General features: G+C 39.0%; 1 protein-coding gene across 1 annotated transcript; it reads right to left on the bottom strand.

Moving 5' to 3' along the window:
- Nucleotides 1–477: 477 nt before the first annotated feature.
- On the bottom strand, nt 478–22670 carry Crebl2 (cAMP responsive element binding protein-like 2). The gene is made up of 4 exons (XM_005378967.2): nt 22445–22670; nt 8118–8315; nt 6605–6749; nt 478–3481 (listed from the first exon to the last, which is right to left on the bottom strand). The coding sequence occupies exons 1-4, from the start codon at nt 22457–22459 to the stop codon at nt 3477–3479; spliced, it is 363 nt and encodes a 120-aa protein (XP_005379024.1). The 5' UTR covers nt 22460–22670; the 3' UTR covers nt 478–3476.
- Between the last annotated feature and the right edge of the window lie 4141 nt (nt 22671–26811).

The raw sequence follows: 26811 nt of genomic DNA, 5'->3' as shown, positions 1-26811 counted from the left end.
AGATGATATTGCCATTTGGAACATTAGTTGTTCTTAAAATTAGCCTAATTAATAGAAGGCTATTACTGCTAAAAACAGCCTCTACCATTCCAAGGATAGACATAATAGTACAGCTGGAAAATCTGTGGGAAATGTGATATCTGCAACACTCCATAGAGTCCCATTTGTTAAATAAATGTATTTATCCTAAAGATTTAAATCCTCACTGTAGTGAAACACAAACATAATGTGAATATTTAAATTTAATGTAGTTTGCTGCTATTTAACAAGCAATTTCTTTGTAGCTTACCAACTACTCTGTGAAAGTTATTCTCTCCCTTTTTTACAGATGAAGAAACGGGGTTAAAATAATTTAAGGTGACTCAGAAAATGGACCCAGAACCAATTCTTCTATCTATCTGTATTATCCCCCTTTTTACTAGTGTAGGCTTATACAATATATATTTCACTATTGTAAAACAGACAATTTGAGATGCCTCTGGTAAAAGACATTTTATTTTTCATAAAAATATAATTGTACAATCCTTTTCAGAGAAAGAAAAATTCTTTCAGTGCCCCCAATACCACGTGGTTTAATAATCCTCCTTTATAAAAACAAAATATGTTATTAGTAATATGCAATTGATTTCTTGTGAAATACAGCATTTTTAAAAAAGTTTTATTTGCCTTTAACTAAAGGTGAATCCAGCTTAAACCAGTACTTTCTGTAGTTAACCAAATCAGATTTATCAGAATTCAGTGATGATACAGTAAAATGCTAAATGGTGGTGCTAAGTCCTGCCAGTTAGCTGGCAAACAGTGATATGAATTTGCTGCAGGAAGAAAGTTCTGATTTAGATATAGCAGAAAGATTTTAGATAAAATAGAAAAAAATTTAAGAACTTCCTAAAACTTGACCTGGTCAGATTTATTACATTCAGTTTCTCTAAAACATGGGAAGTTGATGCTAAAATAATAACAGACTATGAATGATCTAAATACACAAACATATTCCACCCGTTTGCTTTCTTTCTTTGGGGAAAAAAGGAAAAGAAAACATGAGTCAGAGGGCAGCCCCTTCTGAAAGCCTAGGTTCCCTCAGCACCCAGCGTCTCTCGCTGCCTTGCTGTCGTCACTGCTAAGCGAGGGGCTCCAGTGTGCTGTGTCTCAGTGATATTCATTAACATGCTTCGGAGTGGTCAAAGCGTTCAGTCAGTACCCAAAACAATCATAACATTCCTTATAAAAACCAGCGAACATTCTCTTGGTTTGATCTACTCCAAGATACCAGGTAGATTCAGGAATAAACACAAATAAATTGTAACTTATTTTCACCCAAAATTACATATCCTCTACTTGAGGACAAAGTCTTTGCTCTTGCAAGGATACGAGGGGAGAAAGAAGCAGCTCAAATGACTGTGTAACTTAGAATTATAACCAGAGAAGAAACCCTTCAAGCACAATGGAAACATTCCATTGAAGAGCCACACGCTTTTTGGAATGTTTGCTTTCAAAAGAACTCTTCTGGGGAATTCAAAAGGTATTGAACCAAAGCAACATAACGTCAGTCTTGGGTTGTTTTGCAAAATAAAAATATACAATTGAGTAGACTATGGGGCAAAAACATGCCCAATAACAATCCGGACAGCTACACTTAAAACATTTAAATTCTGAATGCCTGAATATCAATAATTATGGTCCTAAGAAGACGTTAATTAAATACCCTTGAACTCCCAATCTTCCAAAATACAGAGAAATTCAACAATTCAACAACAAGCTGGGCTAGTGACAGATCAGAAGTCACACTCAACTAGCCTGCAGATCTGAGTCTGCAGCTGAAGTACAAGAGGTCTTCAGGAACTTGGGCGATGAGGAGACACCTAATTCAAAGGCATGGCCTGAGAGAAGGGGGAAGAACCCTTCTAATCTTAAACTATGTGGTCCATCTCATGTTCCACCTCACAGACAAGCTATACTACAGTGCCTCCTCTTAACTGCCAGTTTATAACAAACTATATCTGTTTGGAAGCCAAATATTTGCTTCATTAGAGTGAAGTACAATTATAATTTAGCAGCAACAGAGAACACAACTGCTGATTTAACTATGGGAAAGGGAAGAGAGAGTGACAAAGCATCTCACTGGGGAAATGACAATATTCCCAGGTCTATCTGTATCACACGAGCTTTGTTTGTTCCTCAACCATCAGTCTGCTTGGTGGGGGGTAGACAGCAAACGCAGCTGTGATGAGAACTGCAAAGAACTACTTCGCCCTTCTACACCTCCCTGAGGCCCGCTAGCTGCAGGGCTGTGTACAACTCCAAAGCCAATACCTAGCTCCACAGTGGAGGCACAGGCTGAACCAGATGCGCACCCGCAGTGGGTTTCTTTCAGGTTTAGGACACATTCATAAGGAAATCCATGTCAGGGAAGACGTCAAGTATCTGCTAATGGCTAAAGCCACTAGTTCTGTCCATTGCTTTGCCCTTTTGTTTTGCTCTAGATCTCAAGGCAGAAACTCAATCTCAGCAGCTAGTTTCATCCTATTTCCTTCAGAAAAATTCTCCAATCTAGTAGAGTACACAAGAAAATGTGTGTGAACATTCACTCCTGTCCTCCCCATATACATATATAAATATACAACAGAAACACACAGGTACGTACACACATACTGTAGGCTGTCAATGTGATGTATGCTGTTGAAATGCCTGAAAGGTTACTTCTTGCTTAAAAACAAAATCTGACTAATTATTCTACAAGTATGGATTTGGCCCTAGCAAACTTTTATAAATATAGTTGAATAAGAAGACAGCAATAAGTTTTATGTAGAGGCTGTCTTGAGGGTTTTCTTAATGGATTTTGGTAACGTACATTTTTTAAAACAGGCATTTCGCTACGGATTAAAAAAATAGAAATGTACATATTTGTTAATACATATTCACAGCTTATGCTGGAATGGCTCACAGGAGAAATCAAGGTTCATGCAGAAAATAAACATTACTTAAGTAAATACAAACAAATAATATTAGGTCCATAAAGGCTGAGAATTTACAGTCAGTAATCAGCCCATTTGGTTTCTCTTTGTAGGGCAACCAAAAACATGAAAGGAGGAGACACCTAAACACATATACACATACAATTACATGAATTACATGTTAAGAATATAAATTAACCAATAAAGTTACGTGAAGTTAAGGTGCAAAAATACAATCTTTATCCGTTTTTCTCTACTGCTGTGCTTTCAAGCCTCACCACATATGTTATATGTCATGGACAGTATTACAGAATAGGTCTGAATGTAAAGTTTCTAAGTGCTGAAAGTTAAAGCAAGATCTCTTGTGACCTATGATCACACAGTTTGGTAGAAACTGCAGATTTTCAGAGACAGCTACTGAGCAGTAGGTAGTACATGATGCCAAGAAGCATAATAGTGCCTGTTCGTCCTTCATGGAAATTAGAATATTGGCTTCCATCACTGTTTCATCATTTCATATGATCTTCACCCTGAAAAAATAAATTCGTCATTGTAAGAATGTTTTGAAAGTCAACAAAGTTTGGTTAATCTGTTTTTAAATGCATGACTAGGGGGATAGTATCTACAGGAAGGTTATTTTTAGATTAAGGTCCAATGTCACCTCATCTAATAAAAGTTCTCAAAAAAGCAAATTCTTTCAATGACATAAAAAATTTTAAAAGATGAAATGTTGCTAACATTTTCTCTGAATTAGAGCTGGGGGAAAGAATGGCTATTATCAAGAAATCAACCAATAACAAATGCCGGGTAGGGCTGTGGGAAAAAAGGGACCCTTCTCCACTCTTGGTGGGAGTGTAGACTGGTGTAATCACCATGGAAATCAGTGTGGAGATTCCTCAAAAAACTAGGACTAGAGATCCTATTTGACCCAGTTATTCTGCTTCTTGGTATCTTCCTGAAATAATTAAAAACATTATACCACAGTGATATATGCACACCCATGTTTATAATGGCACAGTTTGTAATAGCTAAATCTTGGAAACAGCTCAAATGTCCATCAACTGGTGAATGGATAAAGAAGATGTGGGGTTTTTTTATACAATGGAGTACTACTCTGCCATAAATAAGGTAAGTGCAAGACATTTTCAGGTAAATGGCTGCACCTTTAGACCATTCTCTTAAGCGACAAAAATCAGACACACATGTACACATTGCATTGTTTTTCTGGTGTGAGAAACTAAAAGTGTAAGTGAGGACCAAAGTGTATAATAAGTATTGTGAAATAGGAAGAAAATGTTCAAATGGGGAGGGGAACAAGGGAGGAGGGAAAGGGAAAGGAAAAGAAGGACAAATGGAAACAAAGCTTTTGTAAATGGGGAGGGGAATGGAAAAAAAGAAACAAGTTATGTCATGTACAGGTACAAATTCTCCATGATGAATGTGATCATTATATATATCTAAAATATAACAATAGAATCTGATTAGAGGGGAAAAAAGGAATTAGGGTGGGAGAGGTAGCTCAGTGGTAAAGTGTTTAACTAGCATGTGGAGACCCTGGGTTTGCTCCCCATCGTCACCAAAAAAAAAAAAAAAATCCCAGAGCAGACATTTCCTTCAAATTATTTCAAGTTCTACAGAGTAATCACAATCAGGAAGAAAACACCTAACGTCTTCATTCTAAAATCTTTACAGTTTCTTCAACAAATGGTGCTAGGACAACTGAATATCCATATGTACAATACATAGAACCTGACCTCACACCATAAGGAAAATATACTTCGAACGGTTAACAATCTAAACAGAAGAATAAAGCCATAAATTCTTAGCCAAAAATGTAGGGGTAAATCTTTACAACCTTGGACTTGGCAGTAGCTACAACAGCAAAAAGCATAAGCCACAAAGGAAAAGAAAAGATAAACGACTTGATCAGAATTGAAATATTTTGTGTATCAAAGAACACTATCAAGAAAGTGGAAAGACTGCTTAGAGTTTAAATAATGGGAGAAGCTATTCTGCAGATCAAGTGGTTAATAAAGTCTACCATCCAGAGTAAGTAAAGAAGTCTTAAAAATCAGCAAAACAAAAAACAACCAAATTAACATACTGACAGACATTTCTCAAAAAAAAGATACACAAATGGCCAATAAGCACATGAAAAGATGCCCATAGCCATTAGTTATTAGGGAAATGCAATAAAAAACCACAATAGAATACTACTTCATATACACTAGTTTGGTTATAGTTTTGAAAAAATGAGGGCAGATGTGGTATTACATGCCTATAGTCTTAGCTACACAAGAGACTGATGTAGAAGGATCACTTGAGCCCAGGAGCTAAGGGTCAGCATGGGCCATATAACAGGACTGTATCTCTTGAATGAATGAATGAATATAACAAGTGCAAATGAGATGTGGAGAGATTGCAACAGTCATACATGGCTGGTAGGAATGCGAATGTTTTGGTCATGGTGGAAAACAGTTTGGCAGTTCTTCAAAAAGTTCCACGTAGAATTTCCATATAGCCCAGCAATTTGATTCCTAGGTATATACTCAAAAGAACTGAAACGTACATGTTCATAGCAATAGTGTTCACAATAGTCAAATGTCCATTAATGGACGAATGAATAAACAACTGTGGTATTTGACCATAAAGAGAAAGGAAATAATGATACGTGCTATAACGTGGATGAACCTTGAAAACATGGTTCTAGAAAAAACCAGACACAAAAAGTCACATAACATATAATTGCATTTATATGAAATACCTATAGGAGGTAAATCCATAGAGACAGAAAGCGGATTCATAGTTGCAAGAGGTTAGGGAAGAGGGAGTAAAGGGAAGATCTGCATAATAGGTTTAGGCTCTCTCTGGGGGTGATGAAATATCATATAACTAGACAATACAATGTTGTGAGTATATGAAATGGTTCTGAATTGTTACTTTACAATTTTTTAATGGTTAATTTTATGTTATATGAATTTCACCTCAAAAAAAAAATCCTGGGCAGGGGATGTGGCTTAGTGGGATAGCATTTGCTTAATGTCTTGGGATTGACCCATACACAAAACAAAACAAAATAAAATAAAACAAAACAACCAACTTAAAGTGATGGACTACTGTACTAGAGAAAGCCTGCTCTGGTGAGAACTACCACTAAAGCTGTGTGACTCTGGGCACCTTATCCAGCCCCTCTGCTACTTTTCAAGTATCAAATCAGAACTATACCTTTTTTTCTTTTGGTGCAGGGGATTGAAGCCAGGGCATCACACATGCAAATTATGTTTTATCACTGAGCTAACCCCCCAGCCCAGGAAGTACAGTTCTTTAATACAATTATTGGAGTAAATATTTAAGATAAATGTAAGTGAAAGTACTTTGTAAGCTGTAAATAAAAATTCAAGTAGAAGTTAGTATTATTAACAATAACTAGATCAGTGCCATTCCCACTATCTACTTTTAAAACTTCCATAAATTTACAGAGCCCATATACAATGCATTTCAGTATTTGGAATCTTATACCACTTCACTTGCTCATAAGTGTATTACAAACAACACTGACAGCTAATTGTATTTAAAGACATACAAACAAACGGTCATTAGAAGCCCTACCTGGAGACATCTCTTAAGCATAGCCTCCCACAGACTGTACTCACAGGAGTTGCTGTTAGCATCTGGCTTCCCAGGTTTGCTATGCCTGGTTGAGTTCTGTTGAGATTTGTTCTGCTCTTCTCCAGTAAGGAGGGCCTTAATTTCAGAAGGAATTTTTCCTTGGTCCATTGCCATGCACCACTGCTTGTACTGAAATATGTAAAATACATGTAAGTAAAAATGTTAATAGAGTTTAGGGAACACTGGTAGAAATCCTAGACATGACTAGCGCTCAGTGGGCTGCTAAGAATTGCACACTCCATGGTATGACCTATTTACCACCTAGGACTTGCATGAGATCTGCTCTCTTTCAGACGGCTGGAAAAACTGCTGCTGAACCTTTTTGTGATGTAGTAGAGTTTTGGTCAGATTAAAGAGGCCCCATTAATTAGAATTTATCTCATTTTTATAACTGTCACAGTATTATTTCTACTTCCAAAATAAAGAAATTTTAGTAATTTCCATTCTCCCTTTCACAAACATTCACTCAGCATCTACTGGACAGTACATATATACACTACTGTTAGGTGTATGATAGAGATACTGTACTATGGGACTTGGAAAAAATACAAGATAAAGTAGACCAAAGATTCTGCCAAGTGGCTTATACTGCAGAAGGTAAGAAATCATTTATAATCCCAGCACTCGGGAGGCTGAGGCAGGAAGATCACTGCAAGTTCGAGGCCAGCCTGGGCTACGAGGCAAGACCCTGTCTCAAAGAAACAACAAAAAATTTAAATCATAGGACAAATTCAACTAAAAAATCATCTCTATACTATATATCTAGATAATATGTATATATATATTATATATATATATACACACACACACACACACACACACACACACAGTTCACATCCTTCTTTATGTCCCCTCCTATTTTCTTACTTTCTAAAAATTTGAGGTCATCAGTTTTGAAATGATTTGTAATGATCATGGTAGTACCATCTCTTTCTCCCATCTCTCACCTCCTTCCTGAGCTTATAACAGGGGAGTTTTAATTCTGTTTTATCTACTCTTTTGTATATTTCTCAGCCACGACCCAAAGTTTGAATGAACAAATTAATAAAACATGGAAAATAAATAAGTTCATTTAAAGCAGACGGCATCACACCGTGGACAGTTACAGTACTGCTACGCTGCTTTATTCACTTAAAGAGTACATTATGAACATCTTTATCAGTAGGTACTATATGTATGTGCACTATGATTTTACTGACGACAAACAAGTACAATTGTATGAATAGAGTATAATTTAGTCATCTCCCATCGTTGCATCATCCGGGTTATTCTCCATTTCTTCTATCTTAAAGACTTCCCTCAATGAAAGTCATGTCCACTCTGCTCTTACCTTTTGGTACATATGAAAATGTCTTTGCCTACATCCTGGCTAACGGATTAATATTCTTTCCATTGTTTGCCAACTGGATAGCTGAAAAGTGATATCTTTATGTTTTAATGTGCATTTCTTTGCTAAATGGAGATTGATTTTTTCATGCATTTACTGAAAGAATTTACCATTTCCAGTTCCTCTCTGAGGGCACATATGGCTCTTTCCCGACTGGATACCAACTCTTCCAAATACTGGTATCTCAGCTTTTTTCTGGCTCGGCATTCTCTCGCACTTTGCCGGCTTCTCTCAAGTTTTGCTTTCAAGTCAATTTTGGCTGGCTTCCGACCACGTTTGCCAGGCTTCTTTACTTTGCCTCCACCCACCTTCAGTAGGAGAAAAAAGGAATTATTTTTTTTCTTAGATTGCTACATAGTAAAGTGACTATTACTGCATGTTAGCAAAGGGAACATTTACAAATTATAAATAAGCGAAGGCTCTGGAACTAAGAAAGCATAATCCCATCCAATGCCTTCTGGATGTTTGCTTTGTTTTTTTCCTGATCCTTCCAATACTACCAATATAAAAGAAGACATATAATAAAGTTTCTATTACATATTCAATAATACAGTTTGCATAGTTTAACAGTAAACTTTATAAATCATATGGAAATGAGTAATAAAAAACTAGAAGATCAGCACTAAATGTTTGTTCATGAAGAATCTTTTATTGCCTTGAGAAACTAATTACAGTGAACTACGTTAAAAATCAACATTCAAAATTGTAACTTCATTATACTCTCAATGTAATAAAACAATACCTAGAAGAAAGGAAGTTAACCAGATCCATGAGAAGCTCTCTCAGAGGTGTGATTATAAACAGCTTTTGGCGGGCTAGGGAGGTCTAATTTGGTGCTACAGCATTAACCTAACATGCATGGGACCCTATGTGTGATTCCCTATGTTGCCCAGACTGGCCTTGAACTATGAAGCTCAAGCAATCATCCCACTTCAACCTCCCTCATAGCTAGGATTACAGGCATATGATTTTTAAATATTTACAATTACAAAAATATATCTAACATATATTACGATTATATCTACATAATAAATATTCTAAACAATTTAGCTATAAATTTCCTCGTAGAGTTTTTTGTTTTGTTTTGTTTTGTTTTGTTTTTTTGAGACAAGGTTTCACTATGCAGTTCGGGTTGGCCTTGTAGTGTAGGCTGGCCTCAAACTCATAGTGATTGCCCTGCCTCAGCCTCTCAAGTACTGGGATAACAGGTGTGTGCCATTACGCCCGGCACCTCTTTAAGGGTTCTTGAACCCAAAGGAATATACAGGAAGTCCTTGAAAGCTTCAAGATAATTCTCTCCTGCCTTTCAAAGCCCATAATTATAATCCTAATCCTGTCTCAGATTTCTGTGTGCTTCTACTGGAGGCACAAGAACATCCTCTCAGTATTGGTTATTCACTCACCTGACTAGGCACAATATTAGGTGATTAGCAAAGTAACTTAATCTTCCCCACTGTTTAGCTGTCAAATCTTCCCCCACTTTTTATACAAGATGTAACTATAAAGATGATGAATTTTTAAAAACATGAACTTGAATTTACACATTAGATAAATGTTTTCTAAAGAAGTCACCATGCAAAGACATACACTTATTTTAATAGTAACACTGTTGCAACCTTTTTTGGAAAGTACTGTTGGAGCCAGGTTTTACAAGCTATGACACAGTATGTCTCACTACATTAGATCTAGGCATTTTCCTTAAATTCCCAAACAATGTGATTATCCATTCTGCTTATTTGGCAAAGTTCCAAATGATGCCTAACTTTTTCTAGAAGTCACCCTCAAAGAAAGGCTGGCTTGTAGCTGCATGGTAGAGCACAAGCTTAGCATTTATGAGGACCTTCATTCCATCCTCAGAACAACAACAAAAATCAGGGGACTAGGTTGTAGCTCATTGGTACATTATTTGCCTAGCATACTAGGCCCAAGACACAATCCTCAGCCCTGAAAAAAAAATCCAACAATAAATAAAGATAGGAGACTAAACTAATGGAAACTTAAGTAATCCTAGTATTTGAGAGGCTGAGGCAAGAGGATCATGAGTTCAAGACCAGCCTGGGCTATATAGTGAATCCAAGGCTGGCCTGAACTACATAGAGAAATTCTGTCTCAAAAAAACCCTTCAGAGAGTACAAGTTTTACACCTTCAGTATACCAATAGGAATACTTCTAAGACCTAAAGGCATTTATAAAGAAGATGCAACGCCCTAAGATGAAGGTAAACATTATGTACTACTAATAAAATAAGTTTTTTAAAATCATACCTCCCCCCGCAAAAAAAGCCAGGTGTGGTGGTGCCTGCCTATAATCCCAGAACTCAGGAAGCTGAGGCAGAAGGATCACTGTGACTTTGAGTTCAAGACCAGGCTGAGCTATGTAGTAAGTTCAAGGCCAGCCTGAACTACATAGCAAGACCTTGTCTCAGAAAAAAAATAAATAAATAAATAAATATATATATGCACACACAAAAATTAGAGTCATGCAAAGATTACATTTTCACATGTGAAGTGGCAAAGACTTAAAAAGTGATAACCCTGTGCCAACATTGCTGGTGGAATGTAAACTCTTATAGTCAGTCATCTTTGTGCAGTACTTTGGCCACAGCTATCACAATGACAAAAGCCCGTATCATCTCTTTTAACAGAATTTTACCTCTAAGGATTTATTCCACAGATACACTGGCACATGTGGAAGGTGACAGAAGTGCTTATCCACTGCTGCATTACTTGTGATAGCAAAAGGCTAAAACATCCAAATAAGGGAGTTGCTTGAATAAATTGTGGTGTACCAGTTTGTAGTAGAAAATAATTTTTTTTGAAAAGGAGAAAAAGCAAAATTCAAATGCTGGCAAATTACTAAAATAAACCTAGAAATCTTGTAACAAAACTCAAAGAGTCAATTTCACTTGGATCTAAAAATTGACTTGTACTTGTTTGTTTAATAACTATTAATATACATCAACAATGCAAAGTACGCTTCTAAAGATAAAATAATTACTAAGTATAATGGTTAAGTAAAAAAAAAAAAAGCCCAAATTTTCCTTCCTCCCTTGTCTTTTCTTTCTCTTGCCAGGAATTGAGCCAAGAGGCTTACACAGACTAGATCAGTATTGTACACTAAAAAAGCCAGACTTTAAAGATGAACCAGCCACATCTGCCAACCCCATTCATACCCTGATGGCTTACCACTGCATCCAGCACTGTACAGGTGGCTGTGAGATGAGAAAGATTAAGGCTCTGAGGGGGGCGCCAGCAGGAGAGGGGTGTTCTTTCCACCAGCATCTTAAAATCTAGCTATTTCACTATTATCGCCAAGTAAGTTTCAACATTCCAAAATCTTTTCCATGCTGCATCATCGTGCTTTTATTCCAATATAAGAATACATAGTCTTCAGGAAACCTTAGATTCAACTGTTTGATAGCAATTGCAGGATGGTCTTTACCCAAATCTTCCTAACTGAAAAATTTTAAATTATGCTTATATCTCATCAATAGCATCATAGTATTTTGAAGTTACCCTGCATTAAATTTACTATTGCTACAGTTTAATATATTACAAAGTCCTGGGAATGTGGCTTAGCAGTACAGCACTTGGCTAAATTTATGAGGCCCTGGGTTCAATACCTAGCACTACAAAAAACAAAACAAAACAATATATTATAATATAAACTCATGTCTATTGTGAAATAAATGGATAGGATGACAGCTATTCTCTATGCAGTAAAATGAGTCATCAATCACACAATACTGTAATCCAGTACCTCATGTATTGCTGTTTTTAATTAATTCAGGAGTGGCTGCCTTTGAGAAGACAGTAAAAGAACACAGTGTGCTTCGCAGACTGCTTTGATTTTTGAAACAAATCTAGTAGTCATAAAAATCAAACAAAAGTTATAACCCTTTGTTTACTTTTTATGGTAGCAAAATATTTGAACTGGAACTATTTTATTCCTTTTTTAAATTAGAAAGGCATAGTAAATGAATCCCGGGTTCCTATATATCACCACCTAAAAAATTATATTAAAAAAATAACCACACTTCTCTAGCTCAATTTTTCTTTAGTAATAGGTTGAATATTTTGCTTTTGGCACCAAGTAAAGTATGAGTTGTTTTGTTGTGGGTTTGTGTGTATGTGTGTGTGTGTGTGTGTGTTTGAGTGTGTGTGTGTGTGTGTGTGTGTGTGTGTGCATGTGCTTTTTCTTGAGATGGAGTCGTGCCAAGTAGTTCAGACTGGTCTTGGACTCATTATGTAGCTCAAACTGCCCATGGCTTGCAGCAGTCCTCCTGCCTCAGCCTCCTGAGTGCTGGGATTACAGGCGTGCGCCACCACACCTGGCTGTTGCCCATTAAAGTCTGATAAGTGTACCAGTTTTCAAGAAAGTCATGTGTATCAGAGGATTATTGTAAATCTTGAGTGCAAAAGTCATAAAAGAGCACTCTATAAAGAAAAATATATTAGACACAGGGTAGTATACTAGATGCCTGAACGCCTGAACTTTTATGTGCTTCCTAACACATGAAGAATGAGAAATGGAGAGGGGAACCAAGAACCAGAAGCTCAAACTGAAATCAACTCCACGAATTCCTTAAATATCTCCGGGCTAAAAAACATTCTTCCCAGTTCACAAGATTTTCACAAACTCCTATGTAACCACATCATTTCCTGGCTCTCTCCTCATATTTATTTTGTGAGGAAGCATTTTAACATGGCTAAGTGACAGTACTGACTTTCATGCACCAACAGAAACGCTAAAGAAAACTAGGAAAGTAACTCAAATATTGAGCTTTTTCTTGTTCTAATTTTACTTATTTCTGTTGACACAAAGCCATGTGAAAATTTAAGTAGCGAGCTTTAAAACAGAGTGTACTCTTTGCCCACTCTCCATTTTACTTCTTTTTCCACCCCAGAACACATTTGTGAGCTAAGCACAGCAGGCCCTAAGGGACACTCTCCAGGACCTATCCGCTACCACCAAGGAAAGAAACTTGCCAGCCACTGACTGTTTCTTACCTTCCAGAGAACTTCTTTCATAAAGGAAGAACATTAAACTTCAGATCTCAGTAGAGCTTATCCAATGCTATCTTCATTACTATGTCAAAATGTTAGAAGCTACTGATTATAAGCAAATGAAAATAAAGACACTAGTACTTTTCTGTTAAATACCTGTTTATAACATTTTCTCGAAGAAGCTAAAACTAAATGTCATGACTTTTAGAAAGTAAACCCCTGAAAGAGTGTTATATAAATCTTAGTATAGGGGGCTGGGGATGTAGCTCAGTGGCACAGCACCTGCCTGGTAAGCGCAAGGTCGTGAGTTTGATTCCTGGTACCGGAAAAAAACCAAAAAACAAACAAACCAACAGAAAATAATAATTCTTAGTATATAGTGAAAAGTACTGAATAAAAATAACAGATAAACATTTCTTAGTAATCACTGGATTAGAGAAGATTGTGATTACAAAGCAAATTAGAAAGCTACTTTTAAAAAACACTGTATTGTGATTACGATCACAAGGAAAATTTAAACAATATTTTGAGATCTATAAAAGCAAAAGACAACATAGTAAAACACAGGACACAACAAAAGCACTGCTCAGAGCGAGCTGTGCACACCAGTATTAAAAAAGAAGCTGGGCGCAGTGGCACACACCTATAATCCCTGCGCTCTGGAAGGCTGAGGCAGGAGGATCACAAATTTGAGCCCAGTCTGGACAACTTAGTAACTTGGTGAGACCCTGTCTCAAAATAAAAAATAAAAGGCTGGTGTGAAGGTAGTAGAAAAAAAAAAAGAAAAGAAGGGTTTTAAATCAACAACCTAAACTTCAGAAACCAGAAAAAGAAGAGTGAATTAAGCTCAGAGCAAGCAAACAGACTGAACGTAATAAGAAATTTTAGAGCAGAGATGAACTACAGAATGGAAAATCAAAAGAGAAAATCAGAGAAGCCAAAAGTTCTTCAAAATAATCCACAAGAGCCAAGCATAGTGACACAAGGCTGTAATTTCAGAATTTAGGAGGCTGAGACAGGAAGACTGCCATGAGTTTGAGGCTAGCCTGAACTGCATAGCAAGACCATCCAAAAAAAAAAAATCAAAATTGGCCAACCTTGAGAAAACTCAAAAACTCTAAAGTCAGAACCAAAATAGAGGACATCACTTACAAAAATAAAAAAGGGTTACAAGGAAATATGATGAAAAATTACATGCCAAAAAACTAGATAACCTAGATGAAATGGCCAAATTCCTTTCCAAAGCAGAAAAATACAAGTACTCTGGAAGGCTGAGGCAGGAGAGTCGAAAATTTGAGCCCAGTCTGGGAAAGTTAGTGAGTTAGCAAGCCCTTGTCTCATAAAAATGTAAAAAGTCTGGGCATGTAGCTCAGTGCAAAACCCTTGGTTCAGTTCAATCCCCAATACTGGGTAGGTGGGTAGGTTGTTGGGGGGACCTCAAGAAGAAACAGAAAATCAAAATAGACCTATCTATAACAACTATAAAGAGACTGAATTAAAGTCCAGGTTCAGGCCAGGCCTGGTGGTACACGCCTGTAATCCTAGCACTTGGGAGGCTGAGGCAGGAGGATAGTTGCAAGTAGGACACCAGCCTGGGCTACAAAGTGAGTTCAAGGCCAGCCTGAACTGCATAGCGAGACCTTGTCTCAAAAAAGACCAAAAAAAAAAAAAAAAAAAAAGCCCAGGTTCAGATGATTTTATTCAACCAAACTTTTAAAGAACACTAATGCTTCACAAATTCTTCCAAGAAATGAACGAGATCTCTTCCCAACTGGCTCTATGAAGCCAATATTTGCCCAATAAAGAGAACCAAAGAAAACAACAGACCAATATGCTTTATGAATATATATGGGAAAATCCTCAATAAAACACTAGAAGACTGAATTTAGCATCATACTGACAGTGTTATATTTCAAAAGTAAGAGGGAATTGTCATGTGACTAAAGGTTGATTTAATATCTAGAAATCAGTGATAATACACCATATGAACAGGAAAAAAGGACCAAAACTGCATATTCACCTCCAAAGACTAAAAAAAAGTTCCTAATGGGTTTGGGTTTTTTCCAATAGACTTTATTTTTTAGAGCCATTGTGGGTTTACAGGAAATTTAGGTACAAAGTCCGGCTCCTATATCCTGCCGCCTCTCCTCACCCTTAGTTTCCCCCATTAACATTTTGATTGCACAGGAATTTGTTAAAGCTGATTAACTACACTGACCTACTGTTAGTAACTGAAGTTCGTAGTTTATATTATGGCTCACTCTGATGTTCATTCTATGGGTTTTGCCAAATGCACACTGTCATGTGTCTACCACTGCAGTATTATACAGAATTGTTTCACTCCCCTTAAAATCCTGTGCTCTCTGCCAGGGGTGGTGGCGTACACCTGTAATCTCAGCACTTGAGGGTTTGAGGCAGGATCACCACAAATGTGAGACCAGCTTGTACTACACAGCGAGTTCAAGACCAACCTGAACTACATAGATCCTGTCTCAAAAAAAAAAAGTCCTGTGCTGTGTGTATTCCCCCTCCCTCCCTGGGAACCATGGCAACCATTGATGTTTTTAGTATCTGTATAGTTTTACCTTTTCCATAATGTCATATAGGTAGAATCATATAGTATGTGGGCTTCTCAAACTAGCTGCTTTCACTTGGCAACATGCATTTAACACTCCTCCATGTCTTTCTGTGTGGTCACTCATTTTCTTTATTGCTGAATGGCATTCTATTGTACAGGTGTTTCACAGTTTGTTTGTAAGTATCTCTTTTGGGGGTAATAAAATGTTAGAGAATTACTGATGACTGTTGTACAACTCTGTGAATATACTACAAACACAGAATTGTATATATCATGAATGTGAATTTTACGATATGTAAATTATCTTTTAGGAAAGCTGTTTTGTTTTTTTTTAAATGAGTGCCTAGTGAACCTGAAAAAGCAAAAGGAGCCAGGCATGTTGCCACATGCTTACATTCCCAGCACTTGAGAGGACTGAGGCAGGGTGACTGCAAGTTCGAGGCCAGCCTGGGCTAAACAGCAAGTGTGAGGCCAGCTAGGATTACAAACGAGATTTTGTCTCAATAAAATATTTTTTTAGTGCCCAGTGAATAAAAGAATGGAAGAACTGCATATAAACCTGTAATCCCAGCTGTTCAAGAGACTACAGCAGGAGATCAAGTTCAAAGCCAGCATGAGCAAATCAGGGAACCCGTCTCAACATAACATAACATAACATAACATAACATAACATAACATAACATTAACATAACACAACATAACATAACAGCATAACATAGGCTGGGGATGTAGCTCAGTGGTTGAGTGTCCCTGGGTTCCACCCCAAGCCCACAAACCAAAACAAAAAACCCAAAAAGATGGCACAGAGGATTGGGTGGACAGCGTATTATGGAGGGGATAGGTGTAAGAGTTCTAATTATGTCTCAAAAGGCTGAGAATTAAGATAAAATTACTGGGTTTACCCGAGAAGGGGCTTTCCAATCATTCTAAGTTGAACTGTTACAGTAAAGAAAGAAACCAGCCTGCAAAAGCCTGAGGATATTCTAGGTGGCTCACACTTCACAGTGAGCAGGTTAAACTTTCACAGCAAGCGAAGATGTGATTGAAGTTGCCCACTCTTTAGGAATTAACTGAGGCTTCTTAAAATGAGAAAACTTCCAGTGTCCAGATTAAATCCTATTCTACTCTAAGAATTCTTGGACCATTTTCCATCCAGTTTGGGGGGAACAGAATAAAAACTTAAACTCAGGGCCAACTCAGGCTGTGCTGTGGGGAAGCACTCACTAGGAACAAAGTCTTCAGTGAGCCAGTCTCTGAGAGTCTCATATTATCTCACACTGCCTCCTAAGGTAAGTGCTACTATCCTCATCTTTTTCAGAGAAAGAGGAAAAATCATCCCTTTATTCAACGTTATTTATTTACTTTAAAGAGAATTAAAAAAACAATAAAAATGACACAGAATTTCAAAACAAGATGATAGGAAATGAACAATGGCTATTAAATTGCATATTGTTATCTTCAAAGTAGTTGCTCAGATTACCATATATAGGCATGTAAGATTGATCAAACAGTATAAACACTAACTTCGACAATTATTTATGAATACCCAGTTTGACGCAAATACAGTAAAACTTTAGGAATATAAACTTAAGAAGATGCGATCAGTGCCCATAATGCATTTAGACTAGTGAAAAGAAGCAGACACGGAACAAACAGCTACACTGCAGAGTAGATTATGGGCATTTAAAGAAGAGCTGAGGGAAATGTGTATGCGCTTGCACACACACGTACATTTGCATATGTGATCATTCTGCTGGTGGCACTTTAGTCCACAGACTTTGAATGACAGAGAAGGGAACTAGAACTCAAATCCTCAGATTTGCATCATAACACTTGCTTCAAAGGTGACTTGCTAATACCAAGCATCTTATTCTCCTCCCTGGTCTCACATAGGGCAATTCATCTGAACACATAAATCGTGGAGAAGACTTAAAGTTGACAGTGCTTTCTACACATTGTGGCATGGATGCTATACTGTCACTAATTTACTCCAACTCACTTTGACATCAGGCACTCAATTAAGTGGACAGTTGAGAAGGTTTACTAACAGACACTTCCACTTCTTTGAACTGTCCTGCTACTGTGACTCTCCATGCCCACCCACTGAAGTCATGCCAGTACATTCCTTGATCAAATCTCTGATTTCTCTCCTTTCCGTCCCTACTACCTCTAAACAAGTAAGGCGACTCACAAATGGATCTTTCTACAGTCTCACTTTTCCTAACTCCACTTCCTTGGCCACTTCAGTATGTTTCTCTTCACTTTAAAAAAGTAATACCTACTTGGGAGGCTGAGGCAGGAGGACTGCTCTGAGTTCAAGGCCAGCCTGGGCTACAAAGTGAGTTCAAGGCCAGCCTGAACTGCATAGTGAAACCCTGTCTCAAAATGACAAAAAAAAAGTTTAATACTTGAGCACTGATAGGCTTAGCATATGTAAGCCCCTGGGTCTGATTCCCAGCACTGCAGAATACATAAATAGACTGCCAGTTGAATAAATAATAAAAAGACAAATTAACAGCATTTTGAAATTGATTTAAATTGGTGTCACAACCCAGAACAATTTATATGAATTGTTTTAAAAGGATATAAAATCTGAAAGAAGGATATAAAATCTGAAAAGGATATAAAATCTGAAAAATCAGTTAAGAACTCTAATGACTTTACCATCTCTTTGTACATATTTACAACCTAATGCTCTAATTCTTAAGACAATTCGTAAGTTTCAAGTTGTTAAGTTTAAGAGAATGACCATATTTACACGAAGTAAGTGGTACCAGCAGCTTCAGCTAAAACAGGAAAAAAAGCAAGAGGGCTTGTTTCACCTTTCTCTTAAAAACACAAAGTGAAAAGATATCTCCCACTGATTAAAGAGCAGAGCAGCATGCCTTTCCACTGCTCTTTACCACTTTAAAGAAAAAAACAAAGCAAATAGAGGCATCTTTATTGGGTGTTATGACTCCCATAACTTCCTTCACAGCTAGAGTTAGGCACTTTCTCTTATTTATCGGCTCTTCAGAAAGCATCTAATCACTTCCTGGTGCTAACCTTACTGCCATTTCTACACTGAGTTAACTATCTGCTCCTCTTTTAACACACCCCCCACCATGACTATTCTTTTTGGAAGCTGAAGCTAAGTATAATTTTATCTAAATATAATATCACATATACTTTAGCAATGCCTGAGATGGTACAAATCCAGTTAGATGACTGTATTATTTCTGCTTCTTTCCCATCCAGGCTTTCCACAACTGATACATTCTGTCTACTACCCTATCTCTGTTGAAACTGCTTCTGCTAGCTAGGTAGGTAGTAAGTCTTTACTATATAAGTACTTACAAGGGTCTTAATATGTTGCTCAGGCTGGCCTTGAATTCCTGGCCTCAGGCAATCCTCCTAACTTAGCTACTGAGTAGCTGGAGCTATAATCATGCACTATTTTACCCAGCTTCTTGCTACGTTTACAAAGAACTTCTTTTCCAGATCCAGGGGATACGTTTTCACTACTTATTTTACTTGACCTTTTCTGTGACATCTCACATTGCATCTCTCTACCCGTAGATAGATACTATAACAATTGCTCTTTTTTTCTCTCCTTTTCAGTTTTTTTTGCTAATTCTAGTCCTCAGCCTCCTTTGGTTATTTTAGATTTGGGGGGGGCTCTGTCTCATTCATTCTCTCTTTTCTCTAAATTCTTTACCCTTGAGGGATTTTATCCACATTGCATCAAGTATAACCTACATTGTAATAGTTTCTAACATGGTCTAAAGAACAGGCATTTTAAATCTAACCAATGTGGAAAAGGACTCAGAAAGGTCTCATATTGAGAACTCATTATGTAACCAAATTCTTCCGAAATGAATATATATATATTTTTAATCACAATAATTTAATAAGGTCCTCAACCTATATGTAAAGAAAGAGAAGTATGAAGAGATTAAATAATCTGTCCAGAATAATAATGAAAGGGTAGAAATGACATCTGAACTCAAGTCATATGCCAAAATGCACAGTTTTTTCATAACTGAACCATCTGCCTCTAGTCTCGATAATCTGGAACCAGTTCACCCAAATATGGTCTCAGAAACACAAATTTGGTTTTGTTCCCTCTGCTTTAAAATCTTTCGGTGGTCCTCCAACATCTATAGCCTTGGTTTTCATATTCATTAAGAATGAGCCACTCACTAAAGAGCTGTTAAACTCAAATTCCTGGGCCACCTCCCCATATATTCTGATTCAGCAGGTGTCTTCTATACCTTGACAGAGACTCACCCCAAATTTGTAACCTACCTCACCAAACATACTAATCTGGCTCCTGATTATCTTTCTATCCTTGTCTCTGACCACACTTCTACTCAAGGCTTAGAGGTCAGTAAATTATTGTCCTGCTGAAAATCCAAATATAAACTGCTTTCTATTTTTATAAATAAAGTTTTACTGTCACACAGCCCTGTCCATTCATTGTGGTTGATCTCAGGATACAATGGGAATAACGGAAGTTGAATAATTGCAACAGAGACCATATGACCCAGAAACATTTATTATGTGGACTTCTACAGAAAGTTTGCTCTAGTTATACAAACATATTTATTTTCCTGTGCAATATGCTCATTTCTAATCCTCACCAAAGCCTACAAGGAAGGTACTGGATTCATTTAACAGATATGGAAGTAGAGGCTGGGTGTGGTACTGCAAGCCTTTAATCCCAGCACTCAGGGAGACTGAGGCAGGAGCACTGCTGCAAGTTTAAGGCCAGCCTGGGCTATATAGGGAATTTAAGGCTAGCCTCAACTATGTAGTGAGACCATATATCAAAAAAAAAAAAAAGCAAAAAGATAAAGAAGTAGACACTCAGAAAGGGTAAACAGCCTGGAATTTTCCTTCCCAACTAGCCTAACAGGACATCTACTCTAGTAAATCAGTGTTTGACTCTGCTACTTGGTACTTTCCCAAACCTTTCTTTTTAGGTGGCTAATCTATCTTCCCTTGGTTTTTCCCATTTGCTAGCGGTGTATATCTTCTCTGGCAGGTTTGTTCAACTGGCGCACATTGATTAAGAAAGCTCATGGACATCTGAGCAGTCTCCTTAATGTCACCACTCTGTTTCAATCAATCACTATTAACCAGTAGTACTTTATCCTCTCTGAGGTACAATGCTAAATAAAATTTTATATCACTCTCAATACGATTTGCTAATTCTAGAAGTAACCCCTATGTGATCTTAGAGGTAAGTAAATATTTCAAAATCCTACGTGCTTCTCTTGGACTGAATTTAAGATTATTGAAGATTTTAAGAAAGCTGTTAAATGCTGCAAAGTTCTGAAAGGGATACAACTGAAAATTAGGTAAGGAGTCTCAAGTTGAGAAAATTAAGGAACAATATGTTCTTTCAGTAACCTCAAACAGCCACAAATTACTATTTTCTGGGCAAGACAATGGGTTCAATATTTAAGCTTAATTTCTAAATTAACAAAGAGATCTAGCTATCAAACATTTTATGAAAAATTACTTTCTGGGGAACTTTGGGAACTCCCCCTTTCTATTTTATGTCTTCTTACCCACCATTCCAGTATGGGTAAATCTTTTTTTTTGTATCAGGAACTGAACTCAGGACCTTGTGCTTGCCAGGCAGGTGCTTATGCCACTGAGCTATATCCCAGGCCTCCCCTTTCTATTTTAGAAATACCAAGGGGTTTGCCACTTTACAAGTAACCAGTGCCCAATTCTAGAATACTGAACTGGGCTTTCCCTTCTATCATTCTTCTCAGAGCCTTCTGCATAAAGAAGAGGAGATAATGTAGACTAAAACAAGCAGCACAGAAAAGCTGGAAATTTTTCAGACCTCTGAGGATGTGTGAATCAAAAATTTGGCAGCAGCAAAATTTTATTGGCCAGGTGGAAGAAAAAAAGCACATCTAAACGAAGGGGAAAGTTCTCCCAAAGAGTATGCCAGAAACTGGAAAAGTAGACTTTGAAAAGCAGAGGGGAGGTATGATTTCTATTTTAAAAATTGGCAAATGTTAAAAGTTTGATTTCTTAAAAAAGCCGAACTCTTAAACATCAATAAGCAAATCTCTGACTGTTCTTATCTTCATGGGATAAAACTAAACAACACTAATGTATGTAGATCTAAACACAGAAATAGGCTATCCATGGATCAACTATATGAATTAGCCAATAACGCACACTATCTAGATGCACTGGATAGGAAAAGTGGGAGAGAGTTTAATATGAAGGTACATTAACAAGAAGAAATTAACCATTTTCCTTAGAGATGGCTTTCTAGAGGAGGTTTAGATTCAGCCTCCGGACAAATAGCAACGGGAGCTTAGCAACGTTCCAACCAACCACAGGAAAATAACTCAGAAGGGGAGTGAACAGCTTATATGAATGGGGCATTGAGTGAGGAATCCCGAGAGGAAGGGAAATCGTCAAGGGGAACTGGGCTGGATCAAAGGTGCATTGGTTCAAGTCTGCAAAACTGGACACGGCTTGGGAAAGGAGAAGAGAGGGCACAAAGAAAAGCCTAAAACTGTACTTTCTTAGCTCATCTCGATCGGCAGGTCAAGGACGAGGGTTTGTACTCCCTGGGAAGCTGGCGAACAGGGTTTCCCTGGGAGTGAACATTTCCAGATGAGAGGCCTCTCCCAGGAAAAATGCAGCCCCGGTGTTCCCGGAGTTCGGGGTGGGTACCATCGGGCAAGGCGAGGTAGGCGCAGGGATGTCTAAGGCAGGTGTCTCTTGGGTGTTGGCATGGACTTCACGCTGAGGCTCAGCAGCGGGACTAGCCCTTAGCGACAAGCAGGCGGCGGCGGCGGCGGCGGCGGCAGCTGCGCGTGCAAACCTCCAGACTTACCTTACTGTCATCCATCTCGGCAGGCAGGCCGGCCCGGCCCGGCCCCCGCCCGGGAAGAAGGGGATAGGGTTCTGACTGCTGCCTCCTCTTGCCTAACAGTTAGCTTTCTGATGCCACAGTCACGGGGTCCGGGGACCGGTTCAGGAATGGCAGTGCGGGCCCTGGAAGTGGACCAAAGCGCCTCCCTGCGCCGCCGCTGCCGCCGCCTCCCTCTCCATGACAGTCTCTGGGGTGTTTACAGACGCCCTGGAGAACCGCCGAGCCGGAGGAGGGCGGGAGCACTGCACGCGGAATGGCCCAGTCGGCCGCCCTAGAACAGGAGCATTGTGGGGATTGTAGTTTTTCTTCCACAGTTTCTGCGCAGGTGTGCGGAAAGAGAACTACAACGTCCATATGGCCTCTGCTGGGGGCGTCGGTTTTCCTGTGGTCAGCAAGCGCTAGGAGGCGGGGCCGGAGGCAGGCTGAAAGTGCGCTTCCCATGGAGCACCGGGTCAGACGTTTTGGCTCCAAGAGCCTTGGGCTGCGGAAAAGAGAGTGTAGGACCCTGACAGCGGCCCTCCCGTGGGACGCAGCGGAAACACCAAATCCAGGTGTTTTTGACTTTTAATAAGAATATTAAGCTGTTCGCGGACATAATTTCGCGATTCCTCAGGATTTTAAAGGGTTACCATATGACCATTCCTAGGTATACAAGAGAAATGAAAATATAATTATGCAAGAACTTGAACACAAATATTCTGTCCTAGTAGTATGATTCATAATGGACTAAGAGTGGAAACAACCCAAATGTCCATCAGTGGGCGAATGGGGCCAATTGTGGACAATACACATTCTGTAAAGGAATATTTGGGCATTAGAAAGACTAAGTACAGTCAGGAGGCTGAGGTGGGAGGACCCCTTGGGTTTAGGAGTTAAAGACCAGCCTGGGTGGCACAGGAAGACCATGTTTCAAAAAATATAAAGTACAGATACACACTACCATGTGTCTGAACCTTGAAAACAGTGTGTTAAGGAAGCCAAACACAAAAGATCACATACTGTACGATTCCGTTTATAAAGAAATGTTCAAAGTAGGCACGTAATGGTGCTGAATGGTCTCTGTTGGACCCACAGTGCTTCCACGAACTAAAGCAGGTCAGTACCTCATGTGAATGCCACCCAGACAGGTCGTGGGGTTGGCAGTATCTCTGGCAGACTGGAAATGGTTTTCAGGCCCTGCCAGGGCCCGCCACCCACCCCCAGCCTGCATTCATGATGATGTGAGAGACTCTCAGCCCTGTCCTTTCTGAAGATGAGGACAGCAAAAGCTGTGTAAAGCCGCTTTCCACCCCAGGGCACCTCCTTCTCTGGCGTGCAGGGTGTCTTCAGTTTGTAATTCCCTAACCACTACTAAACCTGCTTCCTCAGAGCAGATGCTCCTTCCTTTTCCCAGATCAGCCTACTGTTCCTGTGCTGCTCTCTCTTCCTGCACCCCACCTGCCTTGTAGGAAGTGTCTCAGCTGACAGGGATTCTGCCTTCTGCAAGCCTTGGGCTCACACGTTTGCAAAGACTGAAAAAAATGCTCATCCATCCCATCCTTTGGTCTTCAGGAGACCCATAGACAGGCCATGCTTATGCTGTATTTGAGCAATTCTGGGGCTCAATCACCAGCCCATCCCCCCACCAGGAGGGAGAACAAACACTTTTGGACAATGCAGTAGACTCTAACCATGCAGGGTGTGTGTGTGTGTGTGTGTGTGTGTGTGTGTGTGTGTGTGTCTGTATGTCTGTGCACCCCGAACCTTCCTATCCTTGCTTTGGAAGAGTGGTTATCTCTAGGGAGGAAGGGAGAGGAATGGGATGAGGAGGGTCATGGGCAGTTAGCTGTACACTTAGCTTTTAAAGATGTGAAGCAAATGTATTAAATCTGGTGTGGGTATGGGGTGTCCATTGTATTATTTTATTTCTGCACATTTGGAATTTTATATAGAATAGAATTTAATAATTTTTTGTTTGTTTTTGTGGTATTGGGGATTGAACTCAGGGCCTTGTGCATGCTGGATAAGCACTCTACCACTGAGCTACATCACCAGCCCTAGAATTTAATAAATTTTTAAAAAGTAAATCTGCTCAATGTAAAACGCATAGGACTGGGGGTCTTGCTCAGTGGTAGAACCACCCTGACTTCAATCCCCAGAACCAAAAGTGGGGGTGGGACAAGCATGGTGGCACACACCTGTAATCCCAGCACTCTAAGACTCTGAGCTACAAAGATGGCAAGTTCAAGCCTAGCCTGGGCAACTTAGTAAGAACCTGCCTGAAATTTTAAAAAAGTTTTAAAGGGTTGGGATGTAGCTCAGTGTGACAGCTACACTGAAGCCCAAGTACCTCAAGTACCACCATCAAAGAGAGAGCGAGCGAGAGAGACAAAAATTTTTAATTTAACAGACAAATTTTAATTTAAAAAATAAATTCTGGGCTGGGGATGTAGCTCAGTGACCTAGCACCTGCCTGAGGCCTAGATTCCATCCCCAACATTGCAATTAAAAAAAAAAATCCTAATCATAAAAGACTTTGTAAAAGGAAGAAAAACTTATGAAGAGGTAGTGTACAGTAATATGGTAAACATTTGCTAAGAAGTGCTCAGAATTGGTAACAAAGAAGTAAAGAGAAAACAAGAGGCAGAGAGATCTTTAGTTTTAAAAATTGAATCCTCAAAAACTCTGTAATCCAGGTGAGGGAAATACACACTTGAGACTAAAAGCACTCTCTAAACAGGGCACTTGATGAAAAATAATACAGATCAAATGTGAAATCCACATGCTGATGAAGTCAAGGGGCCATTTTTAGTGGGTAGGGAGAACTAAGCATCAGGCAGACGTGGAGCAAAGGAAAAATGAACACAGCAAACATTTGTTTTAGCGGGTTGGGGGAAATTTAGAAGAATGTGCGGTCAGGATCCTGGACATACTCTATCTATGGTTCTCAATCCTTCCTTTCTATATTCTCAAAAGCAACCTCCAACGCATGCAATTCCTTTTGAAAAATGCATACATTTCTCCTTCCTTCACTCCCTCCCGGCACACAGACGCATCTCATGTCCTCCCAGACACCCACACAGAGGCACTGTTGGCCCATGGTGCGCTGTGCTTCCTTCCGCTGTTGTAGTTTCTGGTAGTAATGTCCCAAACAACATGGTGTGCACGCACGCACTCCCGCTTTGTCTGCATACCTTCCATGCCTTCATTTCTCTCTCTACATATTCATCTGCTGTCCCACTCACCTCTAGGCTAATAGCACAGGTGTCAGCTGGTCTCGGCAGCACCAGTCTGTAATCCCAGCAATGTGGGAGGCAGGGGCAGGAGGACTGCAAGTTTGAGCCCAGCCTGGCAACTGAACAATTTAGCAAGACCCTGCCTGAAATTTTTTTAAAAAGGGCTGGGGATGTAGCTCAGTGAGAAGGCCCTGGGTTCAATCCTCAGTACTGCAAAGGAAAAAAGAGAGAAAGACAGAGGAGCACAGGTATATAAACAGAACCAACATGATCAAGTTACTCCCTGAAGCTCTTGAGTCTGTTGGGGCTCATATCCCCAGAGGAATATGGAAAAGAAAGAAAGCTCCTTTAAATAGCTTGTAAGGTTCTGGTTGATTTTCTATTAAATTTGACCATATGAGTACAAAAATTTTAAAGTCACCCCACCCTTTTCCACACTTCCATTGGAAATGAAAATTTTCTGATGCAATTCTGGCATGGAAATTTTTGCTAAATTCATGTCCAATCCAATCTCAAAACAGCAAATCCTCTTCTTTTTAAAAAAAGGCCTACCAAGAAAGAGACTAAAGTAGTCATGAAACCCCTAACTTCTGACTACCTTCCCATACAACATAAACTTGGGGAAGAAAGTATTCTGAGAGTTGTGTGAGAAAAGGTGCTTTCATTAAGTCTTTGTGCGTGGCTTGTCTTTTCAAAGAGATCATCTGTGCTGAGTGATAAAGACATTAAAATGTAGCAATGTTTGCATAATAAATTTGCAGACCGTTCACCTCATGACAAAGAAGAGAAAGGAAAGGAAAAAAAAACTACACAAAGGAAAAAAATCACTGGCTGGAGATTAAAAAAAATCACTGGCTAGGGTAGCATGAGATTAAGAGAGGAGGGTAAAGAAACATAAATTAACCTTATAATAGGAATCAGCAAGGAGGCAGCGAACAGTACAGTATTCTACACTCAGGAATGCCAGGGCTACGTTGAGATGTAAATCTGGCGCTTGAACAACAGAGTATTATTGCTGCTGATATGGTAATCTTCAGAGGTACTGAGAAAAAGTGGGTGGGTCATGTGAAATTCATGAAATGCTTGAGGTGAACTCACTGTTGAAGTATTAGC

Source organism: Chinchilla lanigera, unplaced genomic scaffold, assembly GCF_000276665.1.
Source record: "Chinchilla lanigera isolate Chin_1 unplaced genomic scaffold, ChiLan1.0 scaffold00012, whole genome shotgun sequence".
Classification (NCBI taxonomy): Eukaryota; Metazoa; Chordata; class Mammalia; order Rodentia; family Chinchillidae; genus Chinchilla; species Chinchilla lanigera.
Note: the sequence above shows the minus strand (reverse complement) of the source record. Positions and strands in the feature narration are given on the sequence as shown.